The 13,448-nt window shown below is 44.1% G+C and overlaps 1 protein-coding gene across 1 annotated transcript in view; it reads left to right on the forward strand.

Moving 5' to 3' along the window:
* Nucleotides 1-13,448, forward strand: part of RAB28 (RAB28, member RAS oncogene family) — a 653,251-nt gene that overhangs the window by 516,307 nt on the left and 123,496 nt on the right. Inside the window, exon 5 of the mRNA XM_086964082.1 lies at nucleotides 11,183-11,286. Coding sequence (XP_086820208.1) covers nucleotides 11,183-11,286 — 104 coding nt within the window. The remainder of the gene's footprint in view (nucleotides 1-11,182; nucleotides 11,287-13,448) is intronic.

A 13,448-nucleotide genomic window follows, 5' to 3' on the forward strand; every position in this document is an offset into this window, starting at 1 on the left:
TCAGCTGGCTCTGCTCGCAATCTGGGTGTAATTTTTGGTCCCCATCTACAATTTGATGCTCATGTAAATAAGACTATTGGCACCTGCATGATGCTGCTAAGAATGCTGCGTAAAATTCTCCCCATGTTACCTTTGCTGGCGAGACCTGAGGTAGTGCGCAGGATCATACTCAGTAGGTTAGACTACTGTAACGCACTACTTGTAGGAGGCCCTAGCTCCTTGATTAAACAACTGCAGCGGATCCAGAATATGTCAGCCAAGCTGGCTCGTTCACGTTCACGGTCTGCATTGTCATCTTTGGCACTTAAAGACCTTCATTGGCTGCCTATACATCAGCGGATCTGCTTCAAGGCTTCCTGCATTGTCTTTAGAGCACTTCATGGATTGGGACCCATTGCTCTTCAGAACAAATTTAAGTGGTACTCTGCAGCTAGGCCCTTACGTTCCTCTTCTGCCTTCTTGGTTGGTGTCCCTCGCATTCAGAGGATGCGAATGGGTGGTCGTTCCTTCAGCTTTACTGCTGCTAAATTGTGAAATGCTCTCCCACTCTCTTTAAGGACCTGAACGAGTTGCCTCATTTCAAAAAGGGTCTGAGGGCTCACCTCTTTCCTAGGGCTGTTTGACTCCAAAATCGCAACACAAGCAGAGGAAGATCAAAGCGCCAGGATACCCTTTGGGTGACAGTACGCGCTATATAAGTATGCTATACATACATACATACATACATACATACAATTCTAATACAATGTACAAACTCACTGCTGCACGTCCTCCTCAGTGTTCTGAACCTGCAATCTGCTGTGGATCTCCCCTAACCAATCCAGGTGCTGCTCTCATGGTATTAACCAGCATGAGAGAATCAGCAGAATTGAATGGAACAGGTTGGCCAGACACTCTTTCTGGCCCTGGAGACTTGTGCTTGCTCTCCACTCAGCTGTCTAAGACAGCTCGGGATTCAGTGCTTAAAAGTGCATGTCTGGCTGTTCGTCGCAAGATAGACAGCCAAACTGACATGCATATTTTGGAGCATCCAGCCATCCACTGCTTCAGTTCTCCATACTGCCAGTTGGCAGCAGAGGACACACCCTACATGTCCTTGACTCCGGGGCATTGGAGCTCACACATCGATAAAAAAAAAATGGAAATTAAATCCTTTCATTGCCATTTTATGTTCTCACCCAGCAACTTGCAGCAGGCGGGGGGGGGGAAGGGGGTGAGGGGGGCATGAGGGGGGAACGCTTCCCTGCCCTAGTGGTGAAACTGCAGCTGCTTACTAGACTTGCAGTTCTCTCAACATTTTGAAGTTTTCTCAGGGACTAAATTATATCGACAATGGGTTAGTAAAAGTTTGGAATAATGTTTTGACCAAGGGTTTCCAAATCCTTAAAGATTTCAAATAAAAGAAACAAGTTGTGAACAACTTTACATGCGTTAGAATAGATTTTAATACACAAGTTGCATACTTGAGATACAGCAGCAGTCCCAGAGAATTCGGCCAGTTGAACCTGTTCCTGTGTATTTTGAACTTCTGTTTTATTGGCATTTAACTGCAAAAAGTTGGTTGTTATCATCCAATGAGTTACAAACATGCACCCTGACAGGAGAGACTCTGAATAAGGATTTGGTTTAGACCTAGATGAGAGGCTAGAAATAGTCAAATACATCAGCTTACATATAAAAGTTCACTTTAATCTGTTGGTATAAATTTCTCAATGATCTCATATAAATATTAAATAGCACTGGTGATAAATTTGAACCCTGGGGTACACCGCATTCAATCAAATTGGTTTCAGGTGTTAGTCAAGAAATCTTTCAGCCCGATTAATACAGAGCCTTTTATGCTACTTTCTATCAACTACTTTACATCGGGCTTTTAAGATAGAATGCTTGATGGTTTCAATGACTGCTGAGAGGTCGATGAGCTCTAAGGCCCCTGGATCCCCCTCACGCATAAGTCTGTATAGCTCATCTAAAGCAAACACAACCATCAATTTGGTACTCATTTTGTGTCTGCATTCTGCCTGGAAAGAAGCCAGGACATTGCTGTGTTTCACAAAATTGAGCAGTTGACGGACAACCAGTTCTTCAATAAGCGCAGAGGGAAATATGTCGAAAGTTGTCAGTATCTTCCGGGAGTAGCACAGTGACGTTGAGTCACAAATTCCTGATAAATTACTTAGTGTAAGAAATTGCATTGTTGGTTGACTGGGGTGTAAGCCCTGGACAAGCAGCAACCACCTTCTCTGTCAGGGTAAGGCACGAACAAACCCCAGATTCACCTGTGCTCACCCCTTTGGTAGGTTGGCACAGAACAGTGAGGCTTAACTTGGAGGCAATGTGTAAAGTATTTGCGCAATACTTCAAACAGTAAAACAGTGACAACACACCACAAAAGGAGGGGATATCTCGTTGCGCCGGACCGGGGCAAGGTCACAAGTTCAGGCCGACCGTGTTGGAGCGCAGGCCTGCTACAGGGACCGAGTTAGGCCTGCTGACTCTGTCCAATCTGGTTCAGAGAGTTGCGTGGATCTGTATCGACGATGCGCCATGCAGCCGAAATTATGCATTAGGTCAGAGATGCAGTAAGGCTGCGGAGCGAGGACCTGTTACATCGTTTTCGAGGATTCCATCAACGGGGCTTGTGATGTGAAATCTTGTGTCGGGGATGCAGAACGCATCTGGTGATGCATCGGTTTTGAGGAGCTGCAATCCTTTGATGCAGACAGAGTCTGTCGTCAGGGCTGCCATCGATGAGAGATGCAAGGACCTGGACTCTGGATGCGCCAAGCAATGCGTCTGTTCCGATGACTGGTGGGCGACGCGGGTCTTTGCGATTGGTGTAATCCACACATCAGCGCCGGTGCATTGGTTTTGCTCGGGGATGTGCCATTCAGACGAAGAGGTGCATCAATTCTGCTCGGAGATGCGTTGCTCAACAGGATGCTTCTGCGCAAGAATATTGTAGTAGCCCTGTGAAGAAGCATGCAATTACTAGTGGGTGAGAGCACTTTTAAAAATCTTGCGTTTTACCTATGTTATTTCGATTTAGACAGCATGATCATATATCCTCCCTTTCCTCTGGTCAAAATTGCAGTTTAAGCTGCACACACAGGTTCTGCAATGGAAGTCCTGAGACATGTATAAAGAGCTGTGTAAGGGATTGGCACAATCAGTGCTGCAGCCTACTACTAGCATTTAATTTGCAGGCTCTGGGCAGTGATAGTACGACTTTGATAGGGACCTATTAATAAATTAACTATGCCAATTATGTATGAGGCAATATTACCAGGTTATTAAGAGCACATGCACTTTAGCACTGGTTAGCAGTAATGAAATGCTCAGAGTCCAGCAAAATAAATCCAGTAAGAGGAGGAAGGAAAAAAGTTTGGGGAATTTCCAACACTTACCTAATAAAGAGTTCTATACAGTTCCTCAAAAAATCACTGCATCTTATTTTTCTTCTTGATAGTGAGTTATAGTATGCATTTGTAATGCTATTACATTCTGTGCCTCAGAGCTTCCAGTCCAGGTCTTAACCATCCTGCTGAACGGTCTGCCTCTCATCCCTTAAGTACTCTTCCCCTAAGTTACAGTAAGATCTCCGACTCTCTTGGGTACTGATAGATGGACTAACCTCAAAGAGGAGAAGGTGGGATAAGCCTTGCCATTCGCGAGCTACATTACAAGGGTTGTGTCAAGGGTTGTGTCAAGGAGCAGTCCAACTGCTGCATCAAATCTAGAGTAGGTAAAGGATGTTTGTAACTTATTAGAATCTATTTCCTATTACTATGACCATAAAACATATAATTGCTGACTAGAGTCAGATTCCATGAGGAGGGCAGCACCTAATCTTCTGACAACTGGGCAGTGTGGCGGGCTGTAGTTGGACTGGGGTGTGGACATTTGTAGACAGGCTTACATTTGGCATGTCTGCGCTGCTCATGCTTTCTTAGGTCAAGCCTAGGCAGCATGCATGCGCTGTCTTCAAGACCTGTAGTAATCAGTACATAGAGTGTAATCCCGCCTGCTGCTTGGCATTGGTTCGCTCTGTCTTTGCTCTCCTGGCTCATTATTGGGTGGCGCTCCCAAAACGTCTCTTCCGAGTTATGCTGTAGGTCTGTATATATTTAGTTTAGGAACTACTCGTTCATTTTAATTTTTTTAATCCCCATGGCAGACGTTTCACTGGCCGCTATGCGCATACACTTTAAAGTGCACTGGCACTGCGTTTTATGTTGTCCCGCTTTTATCATTACGTTTTTTATTACCATGGCTGCTGCTTCATGGGCTGCCATGCACCTAATGTTTATGTGCACAGGCACCGTTCTTTCTTACAGCACAGTGCACGCTTTCATATTTTTCTGGAAGCCAACTATTCAAGGTGAAAGGTATGAGTGGGTAATGACCTGGAGGGAAGTGGCCATCTTGTGTGCACAAGATTGCTCTTTAACCTTGTATACATGAGTTGGATAGTGTAAATGCATGGCTGCCAATTCCTGAGTGTATGCTTGAGTGTTTGCGCATAACTTTGTTTGAGACTTCATGAGTGACTATATTTCTGAGCATGAGTGTCTGTATGTACACACGGAAGTGTGGGAAATGTGTTCATTGTTTTATATGTATGCTTACTCTGCCATAACAACAAGTTTGAGTTTTTAACTGATCGTTCTTTACATTTCCCAGCCAAGATCATAAGGTTGTAATCGCGGTTTAGCACAGCTGAGAGCTGCTTGTCAATTCATTCTGGAACGCATTACGTATTCCATGCAGCGATACATATTTATTCAGTATTATTTAGTGGGGTATTTTTCTAAAGTTTCCTTTTGCCAGATGGGGCTGAAGTTGTCCTTTAAAAACGATGTCTTTTGATAGCAAGGCAGTTGCACGAACTACGGGGGATGCTTTTAATCAGTGGTGGCTCCTTCTCTAAGGCAGAGGAGTGTCGCCCCACTGAGGACGTCAAAGCAGAAAAAATAATAACAAATCCTTGTAATTATAATTTTATTTTTCCCTTTCCTCAGCTGTGTAGGGGCTGGGCTTCTCTGTTCACAGAGCAGGGCAAGGGAGGAATGATTTGCCCACTCCAAGTGCACAGGACGCTTTGGCCGGCCATCTCGGCTGGTCAAACTGCCATGCGCACTTTAGATAGACCTTGCTTTCTTCATATTCATTATTTACCACATGACTAATCTTTTATAAAATAAGCAACTAAAAATGTACGTTTGTGACATACACACTACTTGTCCCAAAAGTCAACACGCTTGTTACCTGTCAGTTAACTAGTAAAGATAAATCCATGCCAGTCTCTAGGTAAATCCTGAAGACGGCAGTACTTAATAAAGCATTTATTAAAGCTAATGCCAGCTGCACTCTTCTGTATTATTATTTAAAAATTAATGAAAAGAAGATTGTTAGAACATGGTAATCATAGCTTAGCTTTTGGGGGATACGTTGATGAAATATTTTACCATGGTGTGTAGTTCGAGCCAGCACCAGGACAGAACCAACACAACACAAGCTTTCTGATGGATGCTTCTAACCGCAGATTCTATACCTTCTAAATATTCCCAGGCAACAACCTGGTTCCGAAAATTTTAAAGCAGTACTCCTGCACCCTTGCCTTGGTAGGTGACATTGTGCGGCTCAAGGCCCACATTGATCCTCTTGTGATGTGACGAGACTAAATTCCACACATTTTTTTCTACTCTAGTCTTTAGATGCCTGCTACTTAAGAACATGACATTAATCTAGGACAATAGCTCGATAAATTGTCCCTTCGAAATGTTGGTGCCAAACATATTAGCACCGCACGTCAATTTCTTTCTTTTGGTGCCTACAGACATGGATCCAGAGCTTCTCCTTGGTCTTTCAAACCATAAATATTATCCTGATTTGCCGTGTACAGTGGAAAATATCACCTCCTAAGGGTTCAAACATTGTAGGTAATGTAGCAAACAGACATCTGTAAAGGACCATCAAAGGAGTATACTTATAGACAGAGCATGAGTCCAGGGCTTGCAACAGCTGTGCCCAGATGAACCCAAAGGCCATACGGGATCGTGAGGCCAAACTTGACGTAGCCAAAAACAGGAAGACTCCACAACGCCGCCGGTGAAAGTCGAATAGAAGGTCCTGTTGCTGAAGTCACACTCACAATAGATCACCGTCACAGAAGACGTCGAAGTTGGAAGAGGCCTCTTCCTCCATTCTCGGCCCCCGTTGAGGCTATGAGGGCGATAATGTGCCTTCTGCTCTTGCTCTGGTTCCATCAGAGGCAATTCTGAGTTTGTTTCCAGGGCACTCCTGAGTTTGTAGGTGGTGTTGCAGCAAGTAGAGGCCTTCGTAGAGTCCGTGCTGTGCATTTTCAGCACTTTACTAGCTTCATCTGGTGGGTTTTTGAGCCGGATCCCTAGGGGTCTTCAGTTGGACTTCTGACTGATCTGCCCTTGGCACCATCTGTGCCCCTTGAAGCCACCGACTCAGTGGTGACTGTTCCCTGAGCCATCCTCTGCACCGGTTCGCTTCACTTGGTTACTGATGTCGATGCCAAAGGACGATGTGCAGCCTATATCTGGCTTTTGAAGGCAGGCTTGCCTCAGACAGACGTCAATCGCCTCCAGACAACAGATAATCTCCTAGCATCATTGTGGTTCCCTATCAACATGCCAAAGTCAGACCTGACTCCTTTGCAGATGCTTCCGTTCATCCAAGCTGTTCTGCATCCGGTACAGTTTTGTGCCTTTTCCCTGGAGCAGAGAGTCCAGGACTTTCAGACTATGATCTCAGTGTTTCAGCCTCGGTTCTGGATCTTAGTTCACATGGCAATGAGGTTCCTGGAGTTTTTGGCCTCCTGCTGGTCAGTCGTACCAGATGGCACATGCAGGCTCTGCAGTGGTATCTCACATCGCACCTGTGTTCTGGAACCTGTCGGATTGTATCCTCATTTTGAAGACTGCAAAAGATCTGCAGTACTGGCTACTGTACCACTATTTGGTCAATGGCGGGCCCTTTTCCTTACCCCAACCAGAGCTGATGGTGGTGGGTTGGTGAGGGCTCTGGGAGGGGGAGATCCGAGGCCTCTGCTTTTCAATGGAGTGTCACTTTGACATCAAACTGTTGGTGTTGTAAGCTGTTCGCTTTTCATTGAAGGCCTTCCTGTCTGCCATCAGAGGCAGGTGCTCATGAACAAAACACCGCCATGTGGTACTACAACTAGTAGGACAGGTGGGATCTTTGTTCTGTGTCAGAAGGCTCTGTGCCACTGGAAGTGGCTTGGTAGCCAAGGAATTTCTCTGGCAGAATATTTAAACGTTATGACGGACAAACTCAGTTGCCAAGGCTTAGTGGACTAAGTGACTGTTGCACCTGGTGATGGCGCAGGGTGTCTTCCAGCAATGAGGAGAACCCTGGTTCAACCTTTTCTCCACCACTGAGAATAGGCAATGTCATAAATTCTGAATGTTGGACTTTCCAACTGAGCTCTTTCTCAGAGATGGCTTCTCTTCATAGTGAAGCTGGAAACTTCTTTATGCCTTTCTGCCACTTCCTCTCATACGCTAAGTTCTGAAAAAGATCAGGCACGACTGGACCCATGTCATCCTAGTGGAGAGTGTGGTACCTAAAACTCCTGGGCATGAGCATCTATCTAACGATCAAGCTGTAGCTTCCGGAGGATCTTCTGTTGCAGCATCAGAGTAGGATACTGTGCCTAGGCCTGTACAATTTGCATCTCCATGCTTCGGAATTGAGTAGTGGGAGTTTACCTCCTTCAACCTTACCCCTTATGTCGTCGACATCATCTTGGCAACAAGGCTTCTTTCCATAAAATCAGTGTACTCTAGTCATTGGGACATATTCGAATTTGTGGATTGGTAAAGCACCCGACCAATTGACCCATTACAAGCAAACTTGTCTGTAGTTTTGCTGTGTGTTCACTCCTATGCTCGCAAGTCTTCCTTTGAGTACTGTTAAGGGCTACTTATCAGTTCTTTCAACCTTTTTGAGGTTGCCAGATGAGTCATATTTACTTAAATTACCTGTTGTGATGAGATATTCCAAAGGTTTTTTATTTCCCCACAGACCCTTAGTGAGGCCATAGTGGTACTTAAACCTTTTTCTGACATTAAAGACGGTCTTTCTCATTGTCATTACTTCGGCTAGGCGTGTGAGAGGGCTGCAGGCTCTTTCTGTTAACCCACCGTATACAAAGTAATTTCCAGAAAAGTTGTAGTTGAGGACTCCAGTTTCCTTTCTACTGAAAAAAGTCACTCCATTTCATGTTGGACAGGCTATTACCCTTTCACCATTCTTTGCTCCAACATATCCCTCTATGAAAGAAGAAAGGCTTCATCCTAAGAGGGCACTAAGCTTTTATATAATTTGCACCAAGGAATATCGGATGGATGATCAGCTCTTTGTTTGATTTTAATGAGCAAAGAAGGAGAAGATAGTGCAAGACTGAGCCATTCCTTGATTAATTGTTCTCTGTATAGAAACCGTCTGCACATTGGCAAAGAAGCAGCCCCCAGAAGACTTATATGATCATTCCATGTCGTCCAAAGCAGCTAGCAGTGAGATATTTACCAAATAATGGTTCTTGAGCTAAGTTAACATACTTAACAACTAAGAGAGCCAAACAGTGCCGCAGCCTTACCTCGTGCAACGCCGCAACCATAGCCCACTGCATTGGAACCACGCCGCCACCGTCTGGAGTCACTGGGTGTTGGAAGCTGCGCCGCCGCCGGGGGAGTACAATTCCCAGCTGCCCTAGCGGTGGTGCGCTCGATTGACGCCGTGTCTGCGCCAGGAGGCGCTTATAATCACACCAGAGACTGGCGGAGAGGGGGGAGAGAGCCAAATAGTGCCGCAGCCTTACCTTGTGCAACGCCGCAACCTTAGCCCACTGCATTGGGACCACCCCGCCACCGCCAGGAGTCACTGGGTGTTGGAAGCTGCGCCGCCGCCCCGGGACTACAATTCCCGGCTGATCAACTAAGTCTTTTAAGACGTGCCATCAAGAACATAGAAAGCAGACTGATCAGAAAGTCGGACCTTTGCCATCAGGCTGATTACCGATCTACAGATATGAACTCAAGTTTTAAAATGCAAGTGGCGTTATACGAGGTTGCCAGAACACTCCCCAGAAATAAATCAATATAGCGCTCCTGTAAAGAATTTATAAATAAAACTATCTCAAAATGATCATATCGGACGAATAATGGCGGCCTTTTTGGAACAGTTCCAGTAAAAGAAACAGAGAACAGACCCCATCACCAAGCTCTATTCTTATCTGCAAGGAGAGAGAACAAAAGAAAGGGAAGGGAGAAAGAATTTCAACATACCCAATGACATAATTGTTTGTAGTTCGAAAACAGGTGTAATAAATACACTTACTCCTTAGAAATACAATTCCTTAGTCATGTATACATTATTGGTAATGCAAGCTCCTAACTATGTTAGAGCCAAGCAAAGCCTTTCTTCATGGAGATATCAACCAAATGAGTAATAAAAAAATATATATTTAACAATTTCTTATAATAATTTTACATCACCTAAGCTCCAAAATTACATGTCAAAACAAATTAAATGGGAACCTATATACAGTCATAGTTAAGATCCCATATAATGAGAACAAATCCTATTCGGCGACAATGTTATATACAGAGCTGTAGATGTTTCTACATTCCCAAATTACTGAATCAGTTTCGCATAGTTCAATATATTCATTGCTCTAATTGAAGAGTACCACCGTACATTCTTCAAGGCTATATACAAGACAGTAGATGTTTACACATTCCTAAGTTACTGAATCAGTATCTTATAGTTCATAGCTCTAATTGAGGAGTACAGCCGTACATTCTTCAGGACGATTCAGTGACAGTGATATATACACAACAGTAGATGTTTCAACATTCCTAAGTTGCTTAATCAGTATCATACATTTCAATATATCCATTGCTCTAATTGAAGAGTACAGCCGTACATTCTTCAAGACTATTCAGTCCCTTATTGATGCTATCACAGCAGAACATCCACCAGCATTCTGCTTGGTCAAGCATTCTGGCAATATTACCATCCCTATTTGGACTTTTAATCTATTCGATTACCTGCCAACGCAAGTCTGACGGGGTGTGACCATGCTCCAAATAATGTGACACAAAGGGTGCATGCTCATTTCTACATCAGATGCCACTTTTGTGCTGAGACAGTCGACTTTTAACATGTTGTGTGGTCTGACCGACGTAAATGAGACCACACGGACACCATATCTCGTACACCACATTTTGTGAATTGCAGATAGTGTGGTCTCGCAAATCATATTTAATATTACCATGTACAAACTGTTTTGTTTTAGTCGTGGAGTCACACGTCAAACAGTTCCCACATCGGTAATGGCCCACAATTTTGTTGACACACAGAGTGCCTGTCCTAAACATTTATCAGTTGACTTTTTGGGCATTGGTATATGCATACATTCACAAATTACTACTGCCCTAACAGTCAAGTCTGTTGAGAGAGGCATTTTTGCTGGCTTGGTTCGGCAGGACTTTTTGGTCTGAGGCAGACAGACTCGCTACCTTGAGAGGTTCTGCTATGGTATCCATTCACAAGGTAAGGAATCTGCAATTTGAAGTATCCATCAAAAGAGCAAGTTGCCTACCTTCAGTACGGATCTTTCTGGTGGATACTTTATTGACCCTAGATGCCTAACTGACCCTCCCAACTCCCTGTTAAACGTACTGGACTCTTTTTTCCCATCTAAAAAGGTCAAACTGTAGAGATCTGCACACTGGTCATGCCAATCTGTCAATGGGCTCTGCATCTGAGCCTAGAGCTGACATCAACGCATATGGGTGGCATTTTTATGCTGCTCAGCCCGTTAATTCAGGAGCAGAACAATGTTGGCGCAGAGCAGCACAACTCCATTTATTGTTTGTCCCGTAGTACTGCGTTGAAGTTTTTGGATCCTCCTGATGCCTGGGAATATACACAAGATGAGGAATCTGCTGCTCAATAAGAATATGCATTAGAAGTATCCAAAGGTAAGTAGCTTGTTCTTCTCCTACAGTCGAACTGAAGTGAATGTAATTTAGCCTGTTATTTTTCAGTAAGATGTTGTGTTATTGCAGGATTATATATAGCTTTTTCTTTATGAATTTCTTTTCTTTTAATGACTTTTTAGTTGATTTGGAGCATATGCGCACAGTGAAATTCGAGAAACACCAGCGGTTTTGCCAAGAACACAACCTTAATGGCCATATTGTGTCTGCAAAGAGCGGAGATTCTGTGAGTAACTCGAAAGTTCATATTAAAATGGAAATTTGTTTTCTATTAAAACCAGTTTTCAAAAAGCATCTTCTGCTTAACTATATTTGACGGATGTATGACATTACAACGCATGCTTTTACCACGCATGCCTTTACAACGCGGTTTTTACAACGAAAATCTTTATAACGCATAGCGCTTTGGGGTGCTGGATAGTGAATAGTTTAATTTACTATTCCAACTCCAGTCCCCGTGGACACTAGGGAAGGTGTTGGGTAGTAAATTAAACGTATTCCCTATCCTAGAGCGCCCCCCAGCGCAATGCGTTATAATGGTTTGGGTTGTAAAAGTTGTCGTAAAGGCACTGCATGGTAAAAGTTGCATTGTAAAGGATGTTTCCCATATTCGACCTAAAAATGCAGTTTTAAAAAGTCTTCCCATATGATTATCTCTGAGAAGTCAAGAGTGAGTAATGTTTACAAAGTGAATAACTCAAAAAGTGTACTAGTTTTTCCATTTTTCCCCTAGCAAAGAATGATGAGAAGCTTCTGTACAGTCGTTACATATATACTTTTTTCCTCAGCCAGCAGCATATCATCTTTTTATTAGTGTTTCACTTGCGGACTGAATGCTGTAATAGGATGTGCTTTGTATTGTTTTTTGTTTGATTCTTGCTAAATATTTCTTTTATCGTGGAGATTTTTACAAGCTTATATACGGCATTTGCCTTGCGGGTTCAAATTGTTCACGTTACTTCTACCTCCATTTCACAGTGTTTTACCAGCATCTTTCCTTATGGATGCTTATTGATGAAAATGTCTAATGAAATGAGCCCTAGAAAAGATGGCCAGCAGTCGCTGCCCTTCTTTATCCTAAAGGAAAACGAATAGTTGTCTTTCTATTTATTCTTCTACTTTGAGCCAGCCCTGTTCTAATCCCGGTTGTGGTTAGAATTACTGAAGACTGGTTGAAGGATCAGACATTGCTTCTCAGAGATCTTTTGCACGTGGTGCGCAGTATGGGCCACAAACACATATAACCTTTCATTTAGGGGTTCTGTGCAGTACTTCATTGCTCAAGATCCTGATGCTTTGAGGGTTTGGTGGGAATTGTGATTAAGAATTTCACCGTGGTCGGAAAGGAACCTTTCTCTTTGATCAGGTGGGGCCACAGTCTCAATCTGGGATGAAATAGATTACATGGATTGTGTTAAAAGCGAATACAACGTAGGTTAAAAACAAATGAAACATAGTGAATCTTAGGGATTGCTCCATAATAAAAGGGACTAATTAGGTGTTTTGTGCAAAAACATGTTCTGAACTAGGCATAAAGCCGATCTCCTTCCTCCCCTTCCCTGCCAAGGTAATCGAAAAAGTCGCCAACAGCCAGCTCTCCCGCTTCCTAGAAGACAGCAAGACGCTCGACACCTCCCAATCCGAATTCCGAAAAAATCACAGCACCGGGACGGCACTCATCGCTGCCACAGACGACATAAGGATCATTCTCAACTAAGAAAAAACGCAGAACTCATCCTGTTGGACCTCTCTGCCGCATTCGACACAGTATGCCATCACACCCTCCGCACACGACTCCACAACGCCGGAATCCGCGATAAGGCTCTCAACTGGATCTCATAATTTCTCACTGGCAGAACCCAGAGAGTCCACCTTCCGCCATTCCTGGCTGAGGCCACCAAGATCATCTGTGGCATCCCTGAAGGATCCTCCTCAGCCCAACGCTCTTCAATGTCTACATGGCTCATCTCGCCAACATCGCTCGGACACACCACATCAACATAGTATCATATGCAGATGACACCCAGCTGATCCTCTCCCTCACGAAAGACCCCACTACTGCCAAAAACAACCTACACAACGGACTACACACCATCTCCAACTGGATGGAATCAAGCTGCCTCAAGCTAAACACCGATAAAACAGAGATTGTCATCTTCGGCTCCAATCCCTCAGCATGGAACAACTCCTGGTGACCCAACTCCCTAAGCACCGCACCCTCACCCACCACCCACGCTTGCAACCTGGGCTTCATCTTGAACTCCACTCTCAGCATGACTCGGCAGGTCAACGCAATCTCCTCCTCCTGCTACAACATTCTCTGCATGCTCCGCAAGATCTTCAAGTGGATCCCCGTCGAGACCAGGAAAACCATCCCCCACACCCTGG

The sequence above is a fragment of the Lissotriton vulgaris genome, chromosome 3_2 (assembly GCF_964263255.1).
Source record: "Lissotriton vulgaris chromosome 3_2, aLisVul1.2, whole genome shotgun sequence".
Classification (NCBI taxonomy): domain Eukaryota; kingdom Metazoa; phylum Chordata; class Amphibia; order Caudata; family Salamandridae; genus Lissotriton; species Lissotriton vulgaris.